Source organism: Pelophylax lessonae (assembly GCF_965119305.1).
Source record: "Pelophylax lessonae genome assembly, chromosome: 11".
In the NCBI taxonomy this organism is placed as follows: domain Eukaryota; kingdom Metazoa; phylum Chordata; class Amphibia; order Anura; family Ranidae; genus Pelophylax; species Pelophylax lessonae.
The window spans coordinates 15,652,704-15,665,582 of NC_138778.1; the positions used below are offsets into that span (position 1 = coordinate 15,652,704).

Consider the following 12,879-nt stretch of genomic DNA (forward strand, 5'->3'; position numbering starts at 1 on the left):
CGTTTGGTGACGGAGACCTGCGAGCCGGTAAGGGCCAGTTCACTGTTGTTCCCCCCTCCCTGCTGGACGGGCGTCCCGGGTGAGCTCTGCATGGCGACCTGCTGGGAAGAAGCAGAACAGATTTATATTGTTTGATTAGATCATGGATCATCTCAGATTCCTTCTGTGTCATTTCCTTATAGGATCTGTTACTGATACAATGTATGCAAAGTAGAAGTCCGCACTAGAGGGACTAATGTTGGCAGCTAGCAACGCAGGTCAATATACAGAAGCCTCTCAAAAATTATACTTTCATAGGGGTGCCGCACCATATAAAAGTACACTGCTCAAAAAAAAATGAAAGGAACACTTTGAAAACACATCAGATCTCAATGGGGAAAAATATCATGCTGGATATCTATACTGGGATGGACTGGGTACTGTGTTAGGATCTATACTGGTAAGGACTGGGTAATGTGTTAGGATCTATACTGGGATGGACTGGGTAATGTGTTAGGATCTATACTGGGATGGACTGGGTAATGTGTTAGGATCTATACTGGGATGGACTGGGTAATGTGTTAGGATCTATACTGGGATGGACTGGGTAATGTGTTAGGAAGGAAAGGATGCCACATCGTTTGATGGAAATAAAAATTATCACCCTACAGAGGGCTGAATTCAAAGACAGCCCAAAAATCAAAGTCCTAGCCACTTTATTAGGTACACCAATAAGTCACCGCCGACGTGTCACCGCGCATGCGCCGAATGCCCAGGAATAGCCGACCGTGAACGGGCTTTCCCGAGCATCGGCGGCGCATTCGCGGTGACTTATTGGCGCCGAGCGGCGCGATTTTTAAATCGAAGGCGCCTCACCGACAGGTAAGTGAGACTCCTACGGAGCCCCTGCATTTCCTCATGCAGTGCTGCGGGCATGGTACAGGACATTCTCCTGTACCATGCCCGCAGCACTGCATCTCCTGTGCCATACCTGTACCTACTGTGCCATGCCTGTACCATCACCTGTGCCATGCCTATACCATCACCTGTGCCATGCCTATACCATCACCTGTGCCATGCCTATACCATCACCTGTGCCATGCCTATACCATCACCTGTGCCATTCCTGTACCATCACCTGCACCATGCCTGTACCATCACCTGCGCCATGCCTGTACCATCACCTGTACCATGACCTGCGCCATCTCCTGTACCTTGCCCGCAGCCCCTGTTTTGTGCCTTGTGGTGGTCCAGTTGGGTCCAGTAGCTGCTGCATTTCCCACCCTAGGCTTATACTCGAGTCAATAAGTTTTCCCACTTTTTTTGTGGTAAAATTAGGTGCCTCGGCTTATATTCAGGGTCGACTTATACTCGAGTATGTACGGTACGTCATAATTTTGATGTTAAATACCAGGGTTTTGGCTGTAGCTAGATGCCATAACCCCGGTATTTTATGTGTGAAGTTTGGATAACCTAGAGTGGCCACTAGGGGCAAACACTTGTTGTCTTTAGACTGTTCTGCAAGTGGCAGGGCAGAGGGGGGAGCAGTTTTAGTGTGGTGACCCCCCCCCCCCCATCTGTATGTGTAAAAAGGGGGGGGGGGGGGGAGTAGTGTACAAAATCGTGGAGGGAGATTCCAGGAAAATCTGGCTGAAGGTGAACACTAAAAAACTAAATATTCGGGAGGGGGAGTGAAATCTTCATCACAACCAGGTCATCTGAGGACAAATACAGAGAGAGAGAGAGAATGATCCAAAGTTGCAAAGATAGAAAAATTGCAAAGAAAGATATAAACATAAAAGAGCTAAAGACACAAAGTTATATAGAGATACAAAAAAGATGGGATTGCTGGTTACAGACAGGCAGTGAGAGTTTAGTAAATAGGGGTGGATAGTAGGCAGGTGACACTTTAAACTCACAGAGAGCGTTCGGCGTCGGGGGAGGATCAGAGCGAAGCAGCTGCAGTCTGGGGGGGGTTTAAAGGTCTCCGAGCCTCATCAATGCTCCACTTGTGAGACCCTCATTGTCTCTCCTCTCCTGGGAGTGTGAATGGTCCATTTAAATGCCCCCTGGAGATTGGCTGTTTACATGCTGATGTCATCACAAGAGGGCCAATAGGAAGTTCTCTGGTCCCTCCAGCCCCCTCATTGTGATGACTGTTGTCTGCCCTCTGCATTGTCCCCTCTCATTCCCACTGAAGTTCTGCATATGGTAGATAATGCTGAGACACCGCTGTACGATTTCCCCTCGCTTCCTGTCCTGGTGACAACGCTATCAAGTGAGGGAAAATCTCCAACAGGAACACAGACAGCACTGAAGAGCCCACATGGGTTCACATAATATTATTGTAATCTCTATCCCTGCACCTTCTCTCCTTGCATGTTGACGCCAGGACAGGAAATGACCGATAAGTCTCCCCACAGAGGTTCTAATCTAACCCTTTCCTTATCTGTCCAAAACTGAAAAAAAAAAAAAAAAATGGATTTGGCTGGAGATTAACCACTTCAATACCGGGCACTTTCACCCCCTTCCTGCCCAGGCCAATTTTCAGCTTTTAGCGCTGTTGCATTTTGAATGACAATTGCGCGGTCATGCAACACTGTACCTACACCAAATTTATGTCATATTCCCCCCACAAATAGAGCTTTCTTTTGGTGGTATTTGATCACCGCAAGGTTTTTTTATTTTTTGCTAAACAAATAAAAAAATGACTGAAAAATTTGAAAAAAAAAAAAATTTTTTTTGTTTATGTTATACAATTTTGTAAATATTTATGTTTTTTTCCTGCACTGATGAGCACTGACAGGCACTGATGAGGAGGCACTGATATGCAGCATTGGTGGGCACTGATAGGGGGCACTGATGGGCACTGATAGGTGGCACTGATGGGCGGCACTGATGGAGAGGGCACTGATTGCCATCCCTGGTGGCCATAGTGGGCATACCTGGGGTCATGGGTGGGCATCCCTGGTGGTTCTAGTGGCACCCCCCCCCCCCGAAGGTCTGCACTGGTAATCAATGATCTGAATACCAGTGCAGACCCCCCCCCCCGTCAGGAGAGACGCAGATCGGCTCCCCTTTACTACTGAGGAAAGCCGATCAACGGCTCTTCCTGTGTACTGTGTGACCAGCCGTGGACAAGGATGGTCACATGGTAAACAGCCTACATCAGTAGGCTGTTTACCGAGATCGGAGATGCGGTGTGTCAGTGTGACACGCCGCATCACCGATCGCCGCTCTGCGTGCCCCACCGCAGAGCGCATTATCCTGCCGCCGTCATATGACGTCCGGTCAGGATAATGCAACCACTTTCCCGCCGTCAATCGCCTATAGGGTGGGCGGGAAGTGGTTAAAGCAGAGTTCCGGGCAAAAAAAAAAATTTTACCTAAAAATACCCCCGGGACAGTCGGGGTTAGTGCATTTAAGCAACTGAACTGTCCCGTTTCACTTACCTTTTAGAAGAAATACTTACCTTGAAAATGTCTTGTCCAGCGCTGCCATCTCAGGTGTGGGCAGCTGAAGCCGGAGCGCCCCTCTTCATGTCCTCTTCCGTGACGTCGGAGTCCCAGAATGCCCCGCTCGTCACTTCCGAGGCAGGCGCGTCATCCCTGCACAGATTCTGCGCATACCCAGAAGCTGTTTAGCAGGGAATGATTCGCCTGAACCGGAAGGGACGAGTGACTCCGGTGCAGGTGCATTGACTCCTGGGATCGATGGCGCTCATCTCCCAGGAATCTGGAACTCCGCTTTAACTCCAAAGTCCGTTCACTGCAGCAGGTGAGCATTACGCTACAGCACACTTTACAAATACATAAAAATCCCACCACCCCAGAGGTTCCCCGTGACATCAGAGTCTCCCCCTACCCAACACATCAGAGGTCCCCCCCAGCCCCCAGAGACAGCAGACGGAGGTAAGTATCTATGTGGGGGGGGGGACAAGACAAGTTGTGGGATATGGCACATTTCCACTGCAAGTACCGGCTCGGCTCCACTCGGCCCTGCTTGGCTCGGTTTGGTTTTCTACTGCATGGTACGGTGTTGGAACGGTTTGGTATGTTTTGCTTTTCCACTAAAGTAGTAAGTGGGTGGGATAGCAATGATTCTCTGACCAATCAGTGGCTAGTAGTGACAAACAGTCAAGACTGCATGCAAAGGATTGTGGGATATGATATTGGTACGGTCCTCTTGGAACCACAACTGAGGTGGTACTGTTTAACCACCTCCCACCCGGGCCATAGCACATATACGGCCGGGTGGGAGTCTCGTCCTTCTGAATGGACGTTCTGGAAGCGACGCGATCTCGATGTGCCTGTGTCCCTAGGACACAGAGCAACAAGCCTCGGCAGGAGGGCCCTGTGATTGGCCCTCCTGATCACATGACGGCTGTGACCAATCACAGCCGTCATGTAATGTCAATACAGCCGTTGTAACGGCTTCGATCTCTTCTCCTCCTGACAGATCCTGTCAGTGAGGAGAAGATCAGAGGATCGATTCTGCAGCCGGGGTGATCAGTGAGTATTTCTAATTACTCACTGATCACAGGGGGGGTCTGTGCTGGTAATCAGATGATTGATTACCAGTGCAGCCCTGGGGGAAGGGGATGCCACTAGAGCCACCAGGGATGCCCACCCATGACCACCAGGGATGCCCACCATGGCCACCAGGGATGGCAAACAGGGCTCAGAGAGCCTGCCAGTGGTGCCCCCCCTATCAGTGCTGCCCACCAATGCCATCTATCAGTGCTGCCCACCAGTGCCCGTTATTGCCATCTATCAGTGCCGCCCACCAGTGCCCATTATTGCCCACCAGTGCTGCCTATCAGTGCCCATCAGTGCCCCCCATCAGTGCCGATCAGTGCTGCCCATCAGTGCCACCCATTAGTGCCCATCAGTGCCGCCTATCAGTGCCCGTCAGTGCCCATCAGTGCCGCCGATCAGTTCCCATCAGTGCTGCCTATCAGTGCACATCAGCGCTGCCTATCAGTGCCCACCAATGCTGCATATCAGTGCTATCTCTCAGTGCCACATATCAGTGCCCATCAGTGCTGCATATCAGTGCTACCTATCAGTGCCCATCAGTGCTGCATATCAGTGCCACCCCATCAGTGCCACCCCATCAGTGTCTCCTCATCAGTGCCTGTCAGTGCGGCGTCATCAGTGCTCATCAGTGCAGGAAAAAAATTATCTATTTACAAAATTTTATAACCTAAACAAAAAAACTTTTTTTTTTTTTTTCAAACTTTTCGGTCTTTTTTTATTTGTGCACCAAAAAAGAAAAAACCTGGCGGTGATCAAATACCACCAAAAGAAAGCTCTATTTGTGGGGAAAAAAATGACACAAATTTGGTTTAGGTACAGTGTTGCATGACCGCGCAATTGTCATTCAAAATGCAACAGCGCTAAAAGCTGAAAATTGGTCTGGGAAGGAAGGGGGTTTAAGTGCCCAGTATTGAGGTAGTTAAGCGAGCCGTACCGTTCGGTGCCATGCAGTGGAAAAAGCGTCAATACAGTGCCTTGAAAAAGTATTCATACTCCTTGAAATTTTCCACATTTTCTCATGTTACAACCAAAAACATAAATGTATTTTATTGGGATTTTATGTGATAGACCGACACAAAGTGGCCATAATTGTGAAGTGGAAGGAAAATGAGAAATGGTTTCCAGAATGTTATACTAATATGTGAAAAGTGTGGCTGCATTTATATTCACCCCCCTGAGTAAATACTCTGTAGAACCGCCTTTCCCTGCAATTACAGCTGCAAGTGTTTTTGGGGATGTCTCTACCAGCTTTGCACATCTAGAGAGGACATTTTTGCCCATTCTTCTTTGCAAAATATCTCAAGCTCTGTCAGATTGGATGGGGAGCGTCTGTGAACAGCAATTTTCAAGTCAGAAAAGTATTGCCGTAATAGGTAGGCCACACCCTAAAAATCTCCTTCTTATACACTGCCTATGTCCATACATGGATCTGGCGGCTGCTCCACAGATCTTGCACACTAAGAAATATTAGTCGGTTCTTGGTCTCTTAAAGCCCTGAAGAAGCAAAACCAAGCGAAACGCGTTGGCTGCGCAGGGACCATTTTCCACCTCTTTTTCTGAGACCCGCCACTAGGTTATCCTTAACTGTGTCTTTGTTTTTAAGCTTATATGTTTTATGCATGTACGTCTCTTGAGCATGTCTGTACATGCCTTTTTTTATGAGGAAATATTGATGAATAAATATGTGTTTTAAATATACCTGCTGTGTCGTTTATATTCTGCCCATCTCAAATTTTGGCCAACAAAACCCCACTTTTTTTTCCTTTCTCCCTTTTTTCTAAGCAATTTTCAAGTCTTGCCACAGATTCTCAATTGGATTTAGGTCCGGACTTTGACTGGGCCATTCTAACACACGAGTATGCTTTGATGTAAACCAGCCTTTCAACCAGGGTGCCTTGAGGTTTCTTTAGGGGTGCCTTGGCAAAATCCCTAAAATTTACCCCAAAATTGTATACAAGTGGGTGGGTGGATAAAACCTGCCTTTTAGTTACAAAAAGCCACAGGATCCCATTATACACCATTACAACCTTCTAGCTGCCAACCTCCTAACGACCAATGGCATCATCAGTTGAGAAGGAAGATTTCAGTTGCCTGCATAACAACCTTGTTTGACCCTCCCTCGTCCTCTCCATCAGCTTTGGGTTCTCAAAACAGAGAGAAGAGAAACATTGGAATACTTGTCAGTACCAGTTTGCAAAAGTGCATTTGCTTTGGAATAAGGTTGGGTGTCCATAATGTATTGATGTTCCTGCATTATGTAAAGCTATCAGAATAGTTTTTACATTTTAGAATGGGGCGCCTCAAGATTGTCCATAATTTTGGAGGGCGCCTCGAGACTGTCCATAATTTTGGAGGGTGCCTCAAGATTGTCCATAATTTTGGAGGGTGCCTCGAGACAGTCCATAATTTTGGAGGGTGCCTCAAGATTGTCCATAATTTTGGAGAGTGCCTCGAGATTGTCCATAATTTTGGAGGGTGCCTCGAGACGGTCCATAATTTTGGAGGGTGCCTCGAGACGGTCCATAATTTTGGAGGGTGCCTCGAGACGGTCCATAATTTTGGAGGGTGCCTCGAGACGGTCCATAATTTTGGAGGGTGCCTCGAGACGGTCCATAATTTTGGAAGGTGCCTCGAGACGGTCCATAATTTTGGAGAGTGCCTCGAGACGGTCCATAATTTTGGAGGGTGCCTCGAGACGGTCCATAATTTTGGAGGGTGCCTTGAGATTGTCCATAATTTTGGAGGGTGCCTCGAGACTGTCCATAATTTTGGAGGGTGCCTCGAGACTGTCCATAATTTTGGAGGGTGCCTCGAGACTGTCCATAATTTTGGAGGGTGCTTCGAGACTGTCCATAATTGTAAAGGGTGCCTTGACTGAAAAAAGGTTGAGAAACACTGATCTAAACCATTCCATTGTAGCTCTGGCTGGATGTTTCGGGTCGTTGTCCTGCTGAAAGGTGAACTTCTGCCCCAGTCTCAAGTCTTTTGCAGAACAATAGGTTTTCTTCTAAGAGTGCCCTGTATTTGGCTCCATCCATCTTCCCATCAACTCTGACCAGCTTCCCTGTCCCTGCTGAGGAAAAGAATCTCCACAACAAGATGCTGCCACCACCATGTTTCACAGTGGGGATGGTGTGTTCAGGGTGATGTGCAGTGTTAGTTTTCCACCACACACAGCGTTTTCCTTTTAGGCCAAAAAGTTACATTTTGGTCATTTCTGACCAGAGCACCTTCTTCCACATGTTTGCGGTGTCCCCCACATGGCTTCTCACAAACTGAATATATATAGCGGGGTGTATGGTATATAGGGGGATATAGCGGGGTGTATGGTATATAGCGGGGTGTATGGTATATAGGGGGTATATAGCAGGGTGTATAGTATATAGGGGGATATAGCGGGGTGTATGGTATATAGGGGGGATATAGTGGGGTGTATGGTATATAAGGGGGGATACAGCGGGGTGTATGGTATATAAGGGAGATATAGCGGGGTGTATGGTATATAGGGGGGATATAGCGGGTGTATGGTATATAAGGGGGGATACAGCGGGGTGTATGGTATATAGGGGAGATATAGCGGGGTGTATGGTATATAGGGGGGATATAGCGGGTGTATATTATATAGGGGGAATATAGCGGGGTGTATGGTATATAGGGGGGGATATAGCGGGGTGTATGGTATATAAGGGGGATATAGCGGGGTGTATGGTATATAAGGGGAGATATAGCGGGGTTTATGGTATATAGGGGGGATATAGCGGGGTGTATGGTATATAGGGGGGATATAGCGGGGTGTATGGTATATAGGGGGAATATAGTGGGTGTATGGTATATAGGGGGTATATAGTGGGGTGTATGGAATATAGGGGGAATATAGTGGGGTGTATGGTATATAGGGGGAATATAGCGGGGTGTATGGTATATAGGGGGGATATAGCGGGGTGTATGGTATATAAGGGGGGATATAGCGGGGTGTATGGTATATAAGGGGGGATATAGCGGGGTGTATGGTATATAAGGAGGATATAGCGGGGTGTATGGTATATAAGGGGGGATATAGCGGGTGTATGGTATATGGGGGGGATATAGCGGGTGTATGGTATATGGGGGGGATATAGCGGGGTGTATGGTATATAAGGAGGATATAGCGGGGTGTATGGTATATGGGGGGGATATAGCGGGGTGTATGGTATATAAGGAGGATATAGCGGGGAGTATGGTATATGGGGGGGATATAGCGGGGTGTATGGTATATAGGAGGATATAGCGGGGTGTATGGTATATGGGGGGGATATAGCGGGGTGTATGGTATATAAGGGGGGATATAGCGGGGTATATGGTATATGGGGGGGATATAGCGGGGTGTATCGTATATAGGGGGGATATAGCGGGGTGTATGGTATATAGGGGGGAGGGGTGTATGGTATATAAGGGGGATATAGCGGGGTGTATGGTATATAAGGGGGATATAGCAGGGTGTATGGTATATAGGGAGGAGGGGTGTATGGTGTATAGGGGGGGATATAGCGGGGTGTATGGTATATAGGGGGAGGGGTGTATGGTATAGGAGGATATAGCGGGGTGTATGGTATATAGGGGGGAGGGGTGTATGGTATATATGGGGGGATATAGCGGGGTGTATGGTATATAAGGGGGGATATAGCGGGGTGTATGGTATATAAGGGGGATATAGCGGGGAGTATGGTATATGGGGGGGATATAGCGGGGTGTATGGTATATAAGGAGGATATAGCGGGGAGTATGGTATATGGGGGGGATATAGCGGGGTGTATGGTATATAGGAGGATATAGCGGGGTGTATGGTATATGGGGGGGATATAGCGGGGTGTATGGTATATAAGGGGGGATATAGCGGGGTATATGGTATATGGGGGGGATATAGCGGGGTGTATCGTATATAGGGGGGATATAGCGGGGTGTATGGTATATAGGGGGGAGGGGTGTATGGTATATAAGGGGGATATAGAGGGGTGTATGGTATATAAGGGGGATATAGCAGGGTGTATGGTATATAGGGAGGAGGGGTGTATGGTGTATAGGGGGGGATATAGCGGGGTGTATGGTATATAGGGGGAGGGGTGTATGGTATAGGAGGATATAGCGGGGTGTATGGTATATAGGGGGGAGGGGTGTATGGTATATATGGGGGGATATAGCGGGGTGTATGTTATATAAGGAGTATATAGCGGGGTGTATGGTATATAGGGGTATATAGCGGGGTGTATGGTATATAGGGGGGGATTAGGGTTACCACCTCATCCCTTTAAACCAGGACACACAATAATTACACAGTTCTGTGGCTGATTAAAGTGAAAATTAAACTCACTTAGTCCTCATCTGCATTATATCAGCCTCAGAACCGGTGTAATTATTATGTGTTCTGGTTTAAAGGGATGAGGTGGCAACCCTAGGTGGGATTATGGTATATAGGGGGGATGGTGATATGTAATATATATAAGGGTGGAGTTAGCGATATTTCTCACCCTCGGCCCTCCTCTGGTCCGCAGAGCTGACACTCTACACTCCTCTCGCCGCTCTACACTTCCATGGCAGCAACACACAACAACCTAACGAACTCGGCCCGCCTACCGCTCCTCATTGGCCGAAGCAGGGGCTTCTTCCCGCACTACTGGCGCCACAGCTGCCAATACGAGAAAGTGGGCGGGGACTCCCGCCACAGTTTGGTGGAGAACACAAAACAGGCGGGGCTTGGTTACCCTGGAATTCGACGGTGTGGACCAGGAGGCGGGGCAGAGGGGGCGGTTCAATCCATCATTGGGGCGGTCTACTAGTAGGGTTACGTCACTCCATAGGGATCTGATTGGAGGGTGATGGATGTTGCAAAGTATTTTCCTTTTAAAATGTATAAATGACTCAAATAACGATACATTATAATATGAGAGTATTACAGGGTTATATTGTATATTTCCGTGTTATCATACTCTGCCTGGTATTCCTTTATTACAATATGATAGTATTACATTATAGTCTATGAATTTAAGCCTTAATATATTATAAGAATACATTATTTAATATTTTATTTTATTTTATTTTTTTTAATTTTTTTTTTATTTTTGCAATATACTGTACAGGTCAGACTGATTTTAGTCTTTTGTCCCCATTTACTAAGGGAAGCTTTTTTTGTTATACAGTATTTATGGAAGCATTGAACAACACACTATGGGGACTGTGCGCTTTGCAAGTGCAGTTTCTCCAGGGATTAGTAAATGACTTCCATCCAGAGATGTATAGTAACGAAGTAGAACTACTTAAGTACTATACTTAAGTACCGAAATGCGGTATCTGTACTTTCCTAGAGTAGAATTTTTTTCTCCTACTTCTACTTTTACTTCACTACATTTTTTCAATGATTTCAATACTTCTACTCCGATATTTTTTTTTGTGCTGCATAGTTACTCGTTACTATTATAAAAATTACCACTGCCAGAACAGTAGATGGCAGGTTTCATGAAGCTCAAAAAAATGTGTATAATGTCATTTGTAAATCAGCGCATACGAAAATAAAGGCTGTGTATAATTAAAGCTGCTATACCAAATCTTTCCAATAAAAAGAAAATATGAAACAAACAAATAAATGGTGCTACAGCGCTTAAAGTGCATCAAGAAACTACTAACAAACACAGGTTAATCATTTGAATAAATCATTTGAAATAATAAAAAACAATATGATGTTCAAACTTTTGACTTCTTTCTTTAATAACTACATAACACAGTACTTGTACTTTTACTTTCAGTACTTGAGTAGAATTTTTTTTTCAAAACTACTGGTACTTTTTACTTTTAGTACTTAAGTAGCAAATTTTTTGAAAAAACTACTTGCAATACTTAAGTAAAAAAAATGTTGAATACTTTAGTACTTCTACTTAAGTAACTTTTTCTGCGAGCACTTCCACTTCTACTTAAGTCACTTTTCGATCGAGCACTTGTACTTTTACTCAAGTAGAAATTTCGAGTACTTTATACAAGTCTGCTTCCATCATCCAATCACGTGCAAGCAAAATTGCTGTTTTTATTTTCCTTGCATGTGATTGGGTAGTCTTTCTAAAGACTCTCACAGACCCCTCCTTCAATGTCGGACGATAAGATGCTGGTAAACAAGCAGGCCAACCTCTGCAAATTAAAGAGCTCAAATACTGTAGTAGTTCAAATCCATTTATTAGTAAGAAAGATTCAATGCACTCACTTATAAGTAGATCAAAGCAAACATTGTAGGTGTACCAAGATGGCCGCGGGGTAGCGTGCTTGCGTCGTGTCTGTGCACCTTACGTGTTTCGTCATCAATAAGACATCATCAGAGGTGTGTCTACACCTCGCAAGCACGCATATAAATACAGCAGACAACCGGAAATGACCAGAAGCTGGAAGACGCCAACTGGCTTGCGCTCCACGTTGTGTCTCAATGACAACACGGAAGTAAAAACCAGAAGATTGCCCTGCAAGTTCTAAGATCGAGGAGAAAACGGAAAAAACACCCATATCAAAATTAAATGCAGGACAGAACATATAAACCAGGGCAAAACAAAAGAAATTAGTTATTAAAAAATAAATAAAAATGAAGAGAAAGAAACCCAAAGTGGAGCACCGCCAGCCCCCCCCCCCCCCCCACCAATGACAATAGCTTTATAACTAGTATTTACAACTTAACTTGTAACTTAATTTATATTAAGACCCCCTATATAGCTAAAATTCAAATATCACTAAAATAAAAGCGGGTCATAAAAACCTAAAAAGGTTACTCTAAAAATAATAATATCATACAATATCATACAAATATAATACCAATCAGTAATAAGATACATTGGGGTTGATTTACTAAAACTGGAGAGTGCAAAATCTGGGAGAGATCGGCATAGAAACCAATCAGCTTCCAGGTTTTGTTGTCAAAACTTAAAGCGGAGTTCCGGCCTCAAAATCGAAAAATTTGATTTTGGGCCATCCGCTTGCTAAGGGCCACCTGAAAAAGAAATGGATGCTCCCAATATTTTTTTTTTTGGCACTTACCTTATTATAGAAGAAAACATACTCACCTTCCTTCCACTACCTCCCTCGGCGGCCGCGGCCCCGCGCCGTCACTCCTGGCTTGCGATGACTCCTGGGAGCTGAACGTCATCGCTCCCAGGAATCAATGCGCCTGCACCGGCCCCGCTCATCACTTCTGGTGCAGGCGTGGCATTCCCTGCTAAACAGCTTCTAGAAGCTGTGCAGGGATGCCGCGCCTGCACCGGAAGTGACGAGCGGGGCTGGTGCAGGCGCATTGTGGGACTCCGACATCACTGAAGAGACTGCAGAAGAGGACGCCCTGGCTTCAGCTGCCCACACC

At 46.0% G+C, this 12,879-nt stretch overlaps 1 protein-coding gene across 2 annotated transcripts in view; it reads right to left on the reverse strand.

Moving 5' to 3' along the window:
* CEP131 (centrosomal protein 131) overlaps positions 1-10,124 on the reverse strand; it is a 143,020-nt gene extending 132,896 nt beyond the window's left edge. For both annotated transcript variants that reach the window (XM_082271797.1, XM_082271796.1), the window contains exons 1-2: positions 10,022-10,124; positions 1-98 (exon numbers count right to left, since the gene is read on the reverse strand). The exon at positions 1-98 is cut by the window's left edge and continues 82 nt beyond it. In XM_082271797.1, coding sequence (XP_082127923.1) covers positions 1-92 — 92 coding nt within the window. In that variant the 5' untranslated portion in view covers positions 93-98; positions 10,022-10,124. The remainder of the gene's footprint in view (positions 99-10,021) is intronic.
* Between the last annotated feature and the right edge of the window lie 2,755 nt (positions 10,125-12,879).